This window comes from Tyto alba, unplaced genomic scaffold, assembly GCF_018691265.1.
Source record: "Tyto alba isolate M040663 unplaced genomic scaffold, T.alba_DEE_v4.0 Super-Scaffold_27, whole genome shotgun sequence".
NCBI lineage: Eukaryota > Metazoa > Chordata > Aves > Strigiformes > Tytonidae > Tyto > Tyto alba.
In genome coordinates, this window is record NW_024881301.1 from 13,345,954 (window position 1) to 13,361,635 (window position 15,682).

The 15,682-nt window shown below is 36.9% G+C and overlaps 1 protein-coding gene across 1 annotated transcript in view; it reads right to left on the reverse strand.

The window, feature by feature from the left end:
* The window catches only part of PIEZO2 (piezo type mechanosensitive ion channel component 2), a 313,592-nt gene that overhangs the window by 158,312 nt on the left and 139,598 nt on the right, over positions 1–15,682 (reverse strand). The window contains exon 4 of the mRNA XM_033010613.2: positions 6,052–6,094. Coding sequence (XP_032866504.2) covers positions 6,052–6,094 — 43 coding nt within the window. The remainder of the gene's footprint in view (positions 1–6,051; positions 6,095–15,682) is intronic.

Sequence of the window (15,682 nt, forward strand, 5' to 3'; positions counted from 1 at the left end):
CTTTCCCTTTCCTTTCCTTGAGGTGTGAGAGCTACCAATCCCCAACTACCATTTCATTGTCCATAAATAGTAAAAGGATTTAAAAAAACATTAAAAAAAAAATGGATAACAGTATAACAAGCCCACAAGTCAATACACAGTACTTTAGTAACAGAAGTAGCTTTCACTGTCAATAACCCTCAGTATCACTTTAGCCAGAACCTGGGATGCTGCATGTCACACTTTCTACATAGATATTGCTGCTGTACAAATGGTGCAGACATGTCATATTAGCATTATGTAGAGTGGAAATCACATACTTTTACGTATATAAACATGTAACTTCAAATTAATAACAAATTTTTGCATACCACAAAAATAACAGTAATTTCAGAATCTATTTGAAGCTATCAACAAAACAAAATGTGTATCTTCAATATGGAAAACACAGTTTTTTATACAGATAATTGCATTTTACTAGGCAATTGGTGCTCAAAAGTTCTTTTCTCTGTGTCACTGAAACAGCTATTTATTATGAAAAACATACTTACCGAATGTTGGCAAAACTGTAATAACCACACATCTGTTATTCTTCAAATATATATTTTTTAAAACAGTTGGTATTTACTTAACATAAAATAACAGTTATTAAATCATTCTTAAGTCTGTTTTGTGAAACTGTATGTAAAGCATTACACACGAGAGAAACACCACGGGAACAAATGTAAAAAGGGAATAGATGCGCTATGAGTAGCCGAATAGTTACTAGTCACACTGAAATTACAACTCAGAGAAGAGTAGTAAAAGGAAGACTGGAAGTCTGGCAACCCTGCAGGACAATGAGTTTGAAGAGGCCCAACACCATTAATTTAAAGTTTTAAATTATTAGATCATTTCTAAGTCAACAAAAACATAACAGAAGACATTTCTGTAATCACTATTGAACATACTAGACAAGGATATAAACTCTATCATCTGGTAGCTCAAATTTAAGAAATTTTAATTTTTAAAGAAGTCTTCCTTTTGGTTTTAATTTTCTGCAGTGTGGAAGTAGTTATTTCCTCACCACTGGCCATGGGTCTTTCTAGGCTTTGCACTGCAAGCCTTCCTCCAGCCATGACCTAGAAAGACCCCACAGATTGTGTTACAAGAGATCAGCTCAGTGACTGACCTGATCCTCTTCCCTTTTGAATTTTAATAGGCTTTGGGCATTAAGCGCTCTTTTTACTTGCCAGAGTAGACAGGAAACAAGCACAGTCACTGTTAATTGTTCATAACTATTCTACCCGAGAGTCTGAGTGAGCCATTTCCACTGGCTCCTATGTGTGACTGAAAAAAATCTTAGGCCAGTGAGATGAACAATGTCTTCTGAAACACATTTTTAGTCATATTTGGAATAAAGTAGAACTGAGCTGACTGCTTTCCAGCCATTTTCATGAATATGTGGGTGTCATCTATATATGCACCAATGATGAACAATAATCCTCAGGTTAACAGTGGCAAAAAATGTCATCCTATTTATCCACAAATCTACTTGCTTTGGCTTCTTAAAGATTATTAAAGAAACCATGCAAGGTGACAGTTTGCTTGACGTGCAGGTATGACACATGCTCAGCATTTTAAACCATGTTTCTTGTAGGACAGCTAAGACAAGCTAACATTTTTCCTAATTCTCCTAATTTCTTCATCACATTCTGCAGAAAATGCAGTCAGGGACTGCAGTCAAGATCATCCTGAACAAAGGTGATGACTACTACAATATGTTACAAATAACTTATTTGCAATGTCTCAAAAAACAATCAATAACATAAAGACCTTAATTTAAATCTATCAAACTCGCATATACTCCATTTAATTGAAAAGCTCTTAACTCCAGTCATTTCCTGGATATAAAGCTACTTTACTCAAGCTCCAGAGTTTTTAATTTCTCTCACACTGAAAAGCAGCATCCTCAGCTCACAAGTAATGTTTACATAAAAGCCTCGCAGTCGGATCTCTTGGTGCCTCTCTGTTTTTCAGGATATGAAGACAACGGCAATGTAAACACTCTACTATTGCAGCATAAACATCATGTAACCACAAAGCAGTGATGACATAACCTGTGTATTATCTGGGCTTAATTTTCTGCTATGTAAACTTTGTGTCTGCATCTCCTGTTCCTCAGTCCACTCTAAAACAGCCTGTTAAGAGGTTTTATATGAATTTGCCAGCTTTTAGACAAAGACATATTCCTCTTTACAACATTACTTTGTATGTCTCTCCTTTCATGCACCTAGAAATCTTGCTTCCTCCAGAATAAGAACATCCTTGCTCAAACACCACATTTAAATGCTATTGATATGTCACAGCTGACTCAGGTGTGCCTAAGTCAACAGCTTGCAGACAATGTATTTTTAAATACAAAAACATGTGCTGCTGCTGCTTCTTTTCTTAGTGTTGATATACATAATACAAGAACAGCTGTAAGGGATCAGACCTGACATAGATGTAGCCCACTATCCTGTCTCTATTGCTGGCCATGAAGGGGTACCTGCTGAAGAGAGTAAGACTAAGGAAAGCATGTGATGATACACCTCCAGAATAATCTCTCAGGTTTGAGATCTGCAGACCTGGGATTTCTACTTCTGGGACTGCAAGTTAAGTGCACTTCCTACAATGAAGTGTTACATATAACAATGTATATCCTTTTGTTTACTTTGGAAACTATTCCTTAAGGCATAGGAAATACTGATCTTAAGTGATCACATACAATATGATATTAAGCAAATATTGCTATAAAGGAATTAACACTGCATTTCATATATATGTTAGTCATGGACTTTGTAGTTAACCAACCTGTTGTTTCTGATATATTCACATCATATAAAAGCTTGTGTTAAAAATACAGGTAAAAGGATGAATATTATTATTTTAAAAACCCTAAACCTTAATTGTTCTACCTGTTTAAATGACTTGCTTTTTCTTGTTTTTCCTTTGCCTGTTCCATGAAAAAAGCTGGTATGAGAACACGTTTGCTTCTCTGATTACGGCAAGCCAAGTACATTCCTATCTTCACCCCATCCATGCTAACCTGCTGCTTCAATTAAAGTTAACTCCAGGATGACAATCAATCTCGCAGGGTGCAAAATTCCCATCTGAAAGCCCTTCTTTTCCAACTAGAATGGCAATAATGTGATCTGCACAGTAATATCTTCTACATATTTGCCTCCTCACAGACAGGCTTCTCAGCTGTAATTCAGTCTATTAAGAATTCTCCAGGTTTCATGTGGTACATACATTGCACATACTTAACTAGAGTGGGTTCTCCTTATTGTTTTGAAACATCTCACAAGTGTATCGCCACAGATAGAACTCCTAATTAACTCTGCTTAAAAAAATTGACCATTTTCCATCAGCAGTTTCAAACCACAGATCTCAGCTATCGATTCATTCTAGCAATCCTCAAAACTACTTTTTTTTCCATTCTGATAGGGGAAAAACAGCACCAGCAAGTGCTAATTCATCATCTGAAAATAAGAATGGGGTGATGAAACAATCAGTATTCTACTGTAGTGCCTTCAGACATGTATGATATCACACTGAATGAAATGCTCATTAGGAAACTAAACTGGAGGTAACTTGAGAAAAAAAAACATAAACTATTAAAAAGAGTCCCTCAACGATATCAAAATTAGCAACTGAGAATGTGTAAATTTTTTTGCAGTGTTGTTAAAAACATTCTATCTCTAAAGAGACAACATCCTGTAAGGTGTCACAGTTAAGGAATTTCTAGTCTGATTCTTGATTTGGCACTGAGTCTTCTCAAGTGGTTTATGAACCACAGCCACTACTCTGATGCTGTAACAAAATGGAGTCACAGTTTTCCTTTCAATCAATACTGTGCCTTTTGCTATCTACATATGGGTTTAACAGAAACTACAAGTTAATTAGTACACTTCACGTTTGTTAATATTATTTTTAAAAACTTCTAAAAATTGGTAATATTAAAAATTTGAGACAGAAACATTTTAAAATAAATGTTGATCAGAAACATCACTCAGGACTACTAAATATTGACAATATGAAAGACTGCAATTTTCTACTCAGATTGTCTATATTACTGGGGAATTTTTAAACTTATGGGGCAGTAGAAGAGACATTTTTATTTAATGATCTGATTAAAGTCTTAAAATATTTCTGACTGGATGGAAGCTATGAAATTAAAATGCCCATGCTTCCTCATCTACAAAATGATAAATATTCCATATCAGTCTGGATTTTCAAATTGTGATAAAAATATGTGGCAACAAATATTTTTTTTTTTCTTTAATATTTGGCCAAAGTCTTTACAGGAATGATTCTACTGGTAACGAGAGATTTACAACAGAAATAAATTTGACCTCTATGTATTATTTGGTGGAGGAAAAGTGGTTTTATAGTTCTGTAATATTTTACTTTTAAACTAACCCAAGCATGTAAAGCTACAAAGATAGATCTGCACCAATGAAAAGCTAAATTTCACCAATACAGATCTTTGTTACAATCAAAAGTGATTTGCTTCTCTATGTTTCTTTTGAAGAACCAAAATAATATGTACCAATGTAATATTTATGTCTGTGAGAATACCAACAAAACATAATCTTACCATGCACTTCTGTGTCTACTATGTAGAAATGGTCACTCCTTCAATTTTTGCAAATGTAACGTCTAATATGGAAATCTAATATATTTAGCTGAACAAGTAAATCAGGCTGACCCTGTGCAAGCTCACTTAGGATCATAACATAGATGCTTTTAAAATCACCTTCTAAAGAAAGAGAATTACTAGTCATTAAGACAGTAGCATCTCCTCAGACACTTCAGGCAGATGTTCTCGTAGAGATGGGTGACCACCTTGTAGAGACCACAAATCTGTGGTACAACTGAGGACCTGGAAGCTATTTAGAGATAGCCTTAATCCTTCCCACAGGTGGCACATTTCTAGACAGAGATCAGAGAAAGTCAAGTATTTAGAAATTTATTTCTTCAGGTGGTGTTAGTTAAGAAGACTCCACCTGTAAAAGGATATAGAAAAAGCTTTTCATATATTGCTGCCAAGATCTGAGAATCTTAATTACAGGTTGGAGTTAGAGTAATTAAACTTAAGCATCAGTCTTGTAACAGAAACTTGTTTTGTTGTAATAAAAACTTTATGCAAGGTCAAGGTCAGAAGAAAAATACAGCTTGCTTTCTGTTTGTGACAAAGGAAGCAAGTAATTAATTTTCTGTTTCATATAATTTGTATGACTATTTATTGACTTCAGAAAGGCCTGATTGTCTGTACGGTTTGCTGAGATGCCCGTGGGAGTATGCAGAGTATGCACTCATGCAACATGAAGAAGAGAAATCCTTTCTTGCCCAGTCAGCAGTGACCCAAACACATTGATGTACAGCTGCAAGTAATTCTATTAAGGGAAAACAGCAAAACTTTATTCAACTGGAGAGCAGATTCTTCTGCTTACCATTTGTAGAAGAATAAACATGAAATGGAGCATCTGAATCTCAACATCAGATCACTCTTTACTGGGCTTGGCCTAGTTTAATTCCCAAGAGAGACATATGTTTCTGGTATGATGACCTTGTGGTTAAGTTTGGCTGCAAGAAGTTCCTGAACTTGAGGAATGCTGAATTCTGCATTTTCCTCTGATGCTAAATAGCTCTCCGCCAGCTTTGGTCCTCTTTCAACTTCATTTACTTTTGTCAACTAATATGGCACAGGTTAGAAGGTTCTTGGAAAAAATAATATGAGCAAGAGCCCAAATAGTGTGTCACCTTTTCTAATACCAGCATACCATATAGCCACTAGCAAAAAACATTATGAGCCAAGTTCATATGGTGAATAAGTTGCTTCAGATTGATTGGGGAACATAAACAGAATGGAGAACATAATTGGAAAAGCTGAACATGTATGTGCATGACACTGCATAACTTCCTCTCTAAACTTAAGGTCATAGATATGTTCAATCAGCTAAAATAAATAATTCTGCAAACTTGCCCGTGCAGTTTTTCTTCCTTTTATTTTTGCACCGGTAAGGAAACAAATTTATGTCTTACCTTTCAAAACCAATCTGCCGTAATGTTTTCTCCCATGTTGAACCTATACAAAGAGGAGAAAAAACAAACACCCTCAGTAAAGAACCTTTATTGTATGAACACTCTTCTCCTTTCCTTGTGTAGCTGGGTTCTGTATAGTAAGGTGGTTTTTCCACCCCTACAGAAGTACTTGTAAATAACACCTGCTTTCCCCAGAGTGAAGAACTGTTAAGAGAGGCTACAATCGAGTGACATAACTGTGTGGGTGGCTATCAGCCTATATAATTCCTTTACATTGCAAAGCAGCCAGTCATTGCTACAGTTCACTACAATTTCAAGGGTGGTCTCTTCTCCTACAGCAACGTGATCTGTACATGACTCCTGAAAGCGCTGAGCTGGCATCACACATCATGCACTCTTCACATTTCAGCTTTTCATTTTACTGTAGTGCTTGCCTGATTCTTGCTGAAAGTTTTACAGCTCTTTCTGAAATCTAGCCCTTTTATTTTTAAGCAAAAGCATGAAGATGTATTTCTCTTTTATTGTTTAACCCTTCATACAAACAGCTGCAAAGGACTCTTTCTCAAAACAGTCAAGGACTCAGCCCCACAAGCTACTCAAATGGCCAGACTCATCCAAAGAATTTCCCTCAGTACTTCTGATGCACTTAATACAACTTTTACCTAGATTTCTCAAAAATACCTCCCCACACACTGCAAACATTAGGTGATCCGTTTTCAGGTCTTGGTGGATTTTTTGCTTATTGCCAGTCTCTTTTTTGCTACCATACGTGGTCATTATAAATACAGGCTACTAAGAGCACCAATATTTCAAGTCATGCACATCTGCAAGGCAAACATATAGGAGGACATGAAGCTGGGTCATAGTTTGCTTTCTGTCTTTTTACATCCCTGTGGGAAATGTAACAGGACTGCATACAATGGGAGCAACTACAGTTCTTTTTGAAAGCTTCATCATACTTAAACTAAAATCAGGGAAGTGACAATAAACCCTGTTGCTGATGCAGTCCATCACCTAAAGGGAAACATAAATTAAGAACAAACAGATTGACGGTGAGTGACATTTAGTAGCACCAGAGAAGCTCAGAGACAAGCAGCAATGTTGCCAACAAGTACTGAGAAAGAGCAGAAAGACATGAAAGAAAGAACTTCATCTGATTTAATTCTGGAGAATTTCAGGATTATATGGATAATGTGCAGCTAATGCTTATACAAAGACTATAATAAAATCATGGATTAGATTTTTTCCACTGACAATCCAAGTCCTACTTGCTAAATTAGTATGGGAAAAGTGGTGATACAATATTATCAGTAAGAAAAACCTTTGCAGATGTATTTCTTACCATCATTACCTTTCCATTCTGTTAAAGGTATCAGCTCAGAAATCAATGACCTGCCATGTTTGTAGTACAGTATTTATCTCTAATCTGCAACATGTTAAATATTTGAATAAGACTTAGTAGATGCTTTTCACCTTTGAATTCAGGACACTTACCACTGATCTAGACAAGAATCTAAAAACTCAACTTCAAATAAGTTTTGGGTTTGAGGTTTTCCTGTTTTGTTTTGTTTTTTAAAACCTAGCAACAGAATTCTTTCTACTCAATTGACTAAACTTTCCAGTTTAGCCCATGAGGAATGTGATAAACTTCTACAGTACTGATCCAATTTTTCTGTACAATATTATCTAGTATCTGTCTTGTTTGTAAATCACAAACTGAGAAAATAAAAACTGAAATGAATAAAACCCCAAAAGTTAATTTTCTTATAGGTCTATGTTGTGCAAGGCTTCCTTCACAGTTCCTAACTGGACAGACAAAGAATTAAGTTAACATGGGCCTGTGGAAAATAAATTCCTTGTATAAATCTCTGTTTTTTAGAAAGAAGAAAAGAAACTACATTAAAGTAGTCCTAAAAACAACCAAAGTCCAACATTTCATTCCACACAGGAAGGATTTGGGTTGGCTAAGGGGTAGGTTCACGGCCAGTTCCAAATGTGGTCAGTATACCACGTAATTCTCTTCTGGAACCCCTTCTTCATACAACTTCTCACCGCCAGTCGCTTCAAACTTCAGTCACACATATATTTTCAGCAAAAAGGCTCTAAACCTTTTCTAATGATACTTTAGGGCAATGTATACAACACTTTTCTGTTCAGGATTGTTACAGCTACAGCCAGTGATCAATGTGAAAAGACTTTTAATTGTCCCCATTCAGCCCGAATCAGGTACGGATTTCAGGCCCATATCATAGCCCACTAAGGGGCTTCAAAACTGAGGTGGAGAAAGATCTACCTTCACTTTATGGACAAAAAAGTCAAGTTCTGTTCTGGAATAACTGAACAATGTACACTGTTTGATCAGTACAGGGAGCTTCTACTGTGGACCTGTATTTGCTTGAAGTGTGGCAAGAGTTCTGCCTGCACAACCACCTACATACAACGCATTTCATCAACAATAAATTCATATTTTATAAAATGAAATCCTCTGAAGACATGTTTAAAGCAGGACAATAAACATTCTCACACACATTTATTTAAAATAATCATGAAAACCAAAAATCATATGTAGCACAATAAACCATCAACATTTCACTGAGCTAAATAAAGAACCACTCCATTAACATCTTCTGAGTTATCCCCCAAACCCACCAACTTCCGCACATCCCTGGAGTATATCTGGTTTCATGTAGCACTGATGAATCAAGTAGTTGCTAAAAAGATGACTGTGCCACTCCACAGGTAAGCGCAGGACAGACGCAAGCAATTCTCCATATAGTTTATGCAATCCTGTTGGCTCTGAAATAGTATTCAACAGGTTTTGAAGTCTGAAGATTTAAAGAGTGTTGAAGAAAAGAAATCTCAACAGTACTTCTTAAAGCACAGACTAGTACTGGCATCTTTAGTCAGTGTTTCTATGCTCTCCACTGTTGTGTACACTAGCTGTACGAATTTTTCACCCCATGACTGGCTACACTTCAGTTGTATGATATATAGAGAGTCCTACAATAGAGAGAGAGAGAGAGAGAGAGGAAAAAAAAGCAAAAGAGAAAAGGGAATTGGGTCTCCACTGGTTTGAAATAATCTTTTGGCTGCAGCTGGCTTGCAGAACACTTTCTGAAATGCATGTGACTCCTCTGAAGCAAAGCCTGCCAAGAACACAACTAACATTTCATATTAAAAAAATATACATCTTTTTTATAGAGTCTTATTTAAAAATGTTTATGATCTAAACATTCTGTTTTAAGATTTGCCAGTTCAATTCTCAATAGTCTCAACTTCTACACTGCACTAACAGCCAAAAGTAAATACCCTGAGGTAACAGCAGCACTAAGAAGAATAACGCCATTAAAAGTCTAGAAAACTTATTATTTGATTCAAATCCTACCCAGTGCTTCCAAACATCGAACAAGATTTAAGTCACGTAACTCTCATTAAAATCAAAACAGGAGTTTTTCATGAATTAAAGACTTGATCCTGCTCCCAAAGAAATCAGTAGGAATTTGGCTATTCGATTCGGTCTTTGTCTGTTGGAATTGTGGAAAACATTCACCTGTTGACTTTCAGAATCAATCCACTGCTACACTTTGGTTGCTAAGTTAATTTGGCTTCTCTTTGCTTTCTGTTTGTTACCACCATGTCAAAAATACCAAAACTGTTTATAAGAATGCCTTAATCTGGTACCCATGTAATTAAGCTTTTGTTCCAAATATTTGCTCCAGAGTGCTTGACCATTCCCATCTGTTCCAAAGATTCTGTTTCACATTAACAGTGCTAGTTTTAAAATTATTCAAAAAGATGAAGCATAATGTACTTCCAGAATTACAGCTCACATGTAAGAGGAACAATGGCAGAATGCACATCATGCTCACATATGTACTCAATGAAATCCTAACATAAGAATGAGAGTGTATATTATGAGCTTTAATAAGATAAAAGTAAAAAACACCTTTCTAAAATGAAAAGTTGTCTTCTTTGACAGATAGCCTTTCATTTATATGGCAGTTTCTGTATTTGGTTTGGTTTGCTTACAACTCTGCTTACTATGAATTTACTATGAATGAGAGGACTCATAATCCATTGCTAGGCTTCTCACCTTTACAAACCATCAAGTTGCCTAGCTGCTGAAGTGCAATGGTAGCCTTAGAAAAAACACAGAATAACATATTCATAGAATCACAGAATCATAGAATATCAGGTTGGAAGAGACCGAGATGGAAGGATCATCTGGTCCAACCCATCTTGGCAAAAGCACAGTCTAGACAAGATGGCCCAGCATACTGTCCAGCTGAATCTTAAAACTGTCCAATGTTGGAGAAAAATACTGGATAAGAGATTTTGTGCCATTCATGGAGGTTGCACAACTATTCACTCTGAACCATATAATGCCCTAGCTGCCAGTGCAGCAGCAGTGTGTAGCTCTTCAGGGAGAAGTCTGGCATGCACTGTAAACACACATCAAAAACACACGCCTCCTGTACCATCCCCACGCAGGTATGCATGAAGGTCCCTATGGGTCCTGTGGTCTCTATGACCGTGTGCAGTGATTACCCACAGCCCTGCCACCTTCTCTCTTCTCCAGAGTCAGTGGCTACTTTAAGAACTACATGCCTCTGTCTGGCTCTGCTCTTCAGGCTGTCCAACAGTAAGAATAACAACTCTTGCATTCTTTTCTCACTGTGAACTGATATAAGGACCAGAGGGAAATATATGACTTAATTGTACCAAAAGACATGGTTTGATATTTTTCAATAAGCATTAAGTGAGCGTGTCAGAATTCAAGTATACAGTGGGAATAGTACGATCATCTTCAGTGACTGGAATAGGACAAAATATCTATAAATCACATCAACTCAAGGTTAAAAAAAAATTTTGGAGCCCATCAATGAGTATCACAGAGAGTCACCCAGGCTCTCTGAAAGAACTAGCAAGGTACCAGACATAGCACAGTTACACTTAGATCATGAGAGTTACATGCAGGTTTGGCCTACGTAACTCTGTTATGATATGTTAGAAACAGGTAGATATTCTTGGAATAGTAACTGCATTGATCTTTCCTCTAACATTGTGAAGGAGAAGAGTTTCAGAGGAACTGCTGATTTTGTACTGGTCAGAATATTTTTACCAATTTTAGAATTTTGGTCTGAAGCTTGTGACACTTACTAGTATTTTACAAACCAGAAAAAAAAACCCAACTAAATCAAAAAAACAACACCCCAAAACTTTCACATATTCAAGAGATACCAAATAGTGATACATAATACTCCAGAAATGGAAAGAAACACTTTGCTACATCTTTCCATTGGAGGTGCCACTTCTCAACACTCTCTCTCAAACAACTTAGTAGAGAACGGGGCAGAAGTTCACAGTCTAGCCCGGCTGGACTAGTCATGGACCCCAATATCTGAATCCACACCTAAAAACTCTCAACAAACTGGATGGACACACTGCCTTGTCCTGCTTCTCTTTCAGTAGAGACACATGTACCATATAAACTATTTTGAGGTTTCGCTGTCTATTTTCAGTGGATTGGGGAACATTGCTCTGCTGTATATTCTCCTTCATCATCTTAGTACTTACTAACCCTTTACTAACCATTACTACTAACTAGCTGAAATATATACATCTGCAATGTTTGGAATAAAACCTGCCATGTTTGGAACATGTTGGTTTCAGCAGCTTGACATATTAACATTCATATTAACACTAATATTCATATTATTTTATTATTATCATATTATTATTACTATAGCATACATTTATATATTTATATTATTATGTAGTCATATTCATATATATTAAGATACATATTAACAGTTTTTCCAGTTGCTTGTTCCCAGTAGCAAACTTCTGTCTTCTCACAAATAAACAAACAATATTATGTTTTCTCGGAAATCCTACTTTTTGCTTTTTAATCAATGTAGATCCACTGGTTTTATGAAACAGACTAGTAGTTTTGACTACAGAAATGCTTGTGGCACAGGAAAGAACTTTTTCTTATTTGCTCTACTGTACTATAGAGACATTATTAGCACTTTCCTACCTGTACATTGGCTATCCAATAGCTAGTTACATACAACATGCCTCTTACAGAATTGATCATTTCTTTCATGTGAACTGGCATCAGACAATGCTACCTTGGCATTTAACACCTCTCTGTCCATTTTGAAAAATAAATCTCTCTTGCATATCTTCTTCCTTTGATCCAAACTACCTAGGCTTCATCCTGCACTCACCACTTTGTAATTTGATAACCACAGTATATCCTCTGGGATAATGACGTGGTTTTCTCTTAAAATTAGGTCTCTTAATATGGCCTATTACTACTCTGCTGTGCCCATGCTCATGTTCTAATTCAGATCAGAGGAATATTTCTTGAGTAAATCTCTTGCAATGCTTTGGTTTGCATGACAGAGTAATTTCCAAGTGCACAAACTGGATTTCTTTCACATGAAACTAAACCGCACCCCAAGGACACAACTGCTGTGTTTCAACCACTAACAGGTATTTGGGCCGCATGACCAGACCAGAGCTAATCCACAGTAAATCCCACTCAAAACATGTATTGTGTGACAGCCCAGGGACGTTGCACTAACTGCTTCACTCCTATCATGCTGTGCCACTTGCTAAGGCAGATGAAGCTCACGCCACCACTCCCAGTCCCAGTCCTGGAGTGCCCCCAGAAAAGCTTTCCAGCTGCAGTCACCTCGAGGCATGACCAAGCAGGTGGGGGTGCTCCCCTTTAGGACTGTTTTTTGGGTTGTATCCCATCTGCTACAGTGAGCAGGAGCCTTTCTACTTACTGCCCTGATGAACAAGCAGGGTTGGACTGGATGCTCAGCACACCCACATTCCCCACAAAACACCAGAGAACCAGTTCTGTGAGGCACAACAGCAGATTACTTCATTTTTAAAACAACTTTTCAAGGAGAAGGAGTAAGGGAAAAACTGGGCTGTAACGGTGTACTGTGGATACTGAAGAAATTAAAACCACCAGTAAAATAGAAGTGGAGGGCCAGTCATCTAGGATTCTGGCTAGATGAAGAAAGTGATTACTGAATACATACCAAGAAAGAGGTCATATCAAGAACAAAGACCAGACATTGCAAATCTTTACTTGCCTTCTACTCATACCAGCTTTCAACAGATTTTTAACTGACTAAAGAGTACAAATTTTATCCCTACACGACAACATCAGGGGAAAGATTTATTGTGTATTTTCTCCTGTGAGGAAAATATTAAATTATTATCATGAGATACAAAAATTGCTTTCCCATTAAAAAAGAAATCTTGACTCATTCCATGTTAACCGGAAAAATAATCATCATCAGAAGCACTACTTCTAATGAGTGGGAACTTTTACTAATAAAATGAGAAGACTAGGAATATAGAGCAAAGTGCAATAGTACTGACACTATGTTTGTGTGTGTGCACAGAGAAGGATATTGCTTTAAAATGAGTATTAAGAAGACAGCAGCTACGGTAAAGCAATTAACGGCTGTAACTGGCAGTCACCTCTTTCAGTCTGTGGCTTCCCTTGGAGCTCTGGGAGTCCAGAAGGGTCAGCAAAGTCCCACAGGTAAGTGAGGACCCTACAAGCAGCTGCCTCACAGGCCTAATCCACATTCTTTGCTTTAATCTTCATTAGCACCAGAATTGGAAGACTGGGGTATAATTGGTTTTAAAATTGATCATTTAACTTAAGGTAGGTAACGTGATGTGAAACACTCCCTCGTGCACTGGGGCCATAAGTGATCCAGCATCTTGCTGCTCGCTGGTCAAACAGAGGCAGGGACAGCTCACTTTGTGTGATGGTAAGACCAGTATCTCTGACCCTGATCCAAAGTCTACAGAAATAACTGGAAAGATTTGCATTGAGTTAATGAGATTTGATAATTTATCTGACATGGAAACAAATAGCAATAAGAAACAGTAAAAAAAAAAAAAACCACTACATCTGTTTTTCAGTAACATAAACAACAGCTGTTATTTCTACCCCAGTAATAAACTACTGAGGTGCAGTGTTCTGTGGGTAATTCACATGGTGAGAATGGGACCAGAGGAAAAAAAAATGTTTCAGAATTTAAAACATTAGATGGGACACAGCTTATTTTAAACATGAAGTTTATGTATTTTTATATGAGAATCACACCCAGCATTTTATATGTGAAGATGACTTGCTAATTAAACAGCAAGCGAAGAAATGTGTGAAAGAAATAATAACTTGGAAAAAGAAAATGTGGGAAAGTACTTTATGCATTTGTTCTTCCATGCCAGATTTGTTTAAAATGACACACAGGTAATAAAGCCAATTTAAACAGGCTGAATTGCTTCACCTTTTTCTGTAATCAGCTTTTTCACAAGGATGACAGATTCCATAGTTTTTAAAAGAATAATGATTTCTTTTGTCTGCTTTGATATAGTATATCAAAAACACTCATAGGCCATCTTCCCCTGCAACACATACATGCTTAAAACCACTCTTATTTTAAAGTAATTTCATTTCAAATTTGTTTCCTGAACAAGGCAGCAAAACAGCAAAACCCACAGCACTAGAAAATCTTTGGGGAATGTGTTTCAGACGAAACCTGAGATAGCTAGTTAATGGAAAGCTTTTGTTGTTGTTGTTGTTTAATCTATTATTTATCTATTTGCTTGCTGTAATGGTTGGTTGGTGGTTTTTAACCCAAATTTCCAATGATACTGAGATTTGAATTCATTCTGGCATCTTTTACTTTTGTTTTTTAAATAGACCTGCACCCCTTTCTCCATGACAGTAGACCACTACAAAAAAGGATGAGGAAAAGGACTCTGCACACTGCAAAGCAGAACTCTGTAGGTCACCAGCACAGAGTAACACTGCAGTAGTAAAGTGAGAAGGAATCAGACAGTACACAGATATAACCAATCTCTCATTCTTTTTTACAGCAGAAAGGGGTGTCAGCGCTCTGAGAAGCAGCCTCAAAGGAAGGTGACATTTCCTGCCATTGCCATGGGGGATATCAACCTCAAGTCAGGGAGTCACTGAGCTTAAAAGCATCAAAGGTCTGCTCCAGACCTTCTGAAAGGAGGCCAGATAATAACTAAATGGGCCCTTTTTCAAATATGGAAGACAGGCTTTGCTTTGGTTTTCAAAGTAAAAGCAAAAGAACTTAGAGAAAACTTGTAGTAAGTTTTATTTTTCATAAACCTGAAGAAAATGAGATTTTTCTCCATTTTTGTTGGCAGAGGAATTCTCTCCTCTCCCACCCCAACTAATGCTGCTCTGTCTGCTAAATAGTATCTTAGAGGCAAGGTTTTCACTTCAGAGCGTAATTGACGGGCATCCTTCCAATTTCTAGAGCTACCCTCTGCTTAGTTTTATTGTAACATAATATACTGTTATGAATAATAATGTCGACCTAGTTTCCTGTAGTGATGAATGTATGCAGTGTGGCAGCGCAAAGAATTTGCTTTTCATTGTCTCATTCTCTCTTTTTGCCTCATCAGAAGGAGAGGTGGCCACATGTTTCTTCCCAAATTCTGCAGCACAGACATATAGGAAAGGGGAAACAAATAATAAGTATGTCTTCAGTAGCACACCTATATACATGAAATTATGGATGAGACAAACAAGGATAGGAAACTAGGAAAT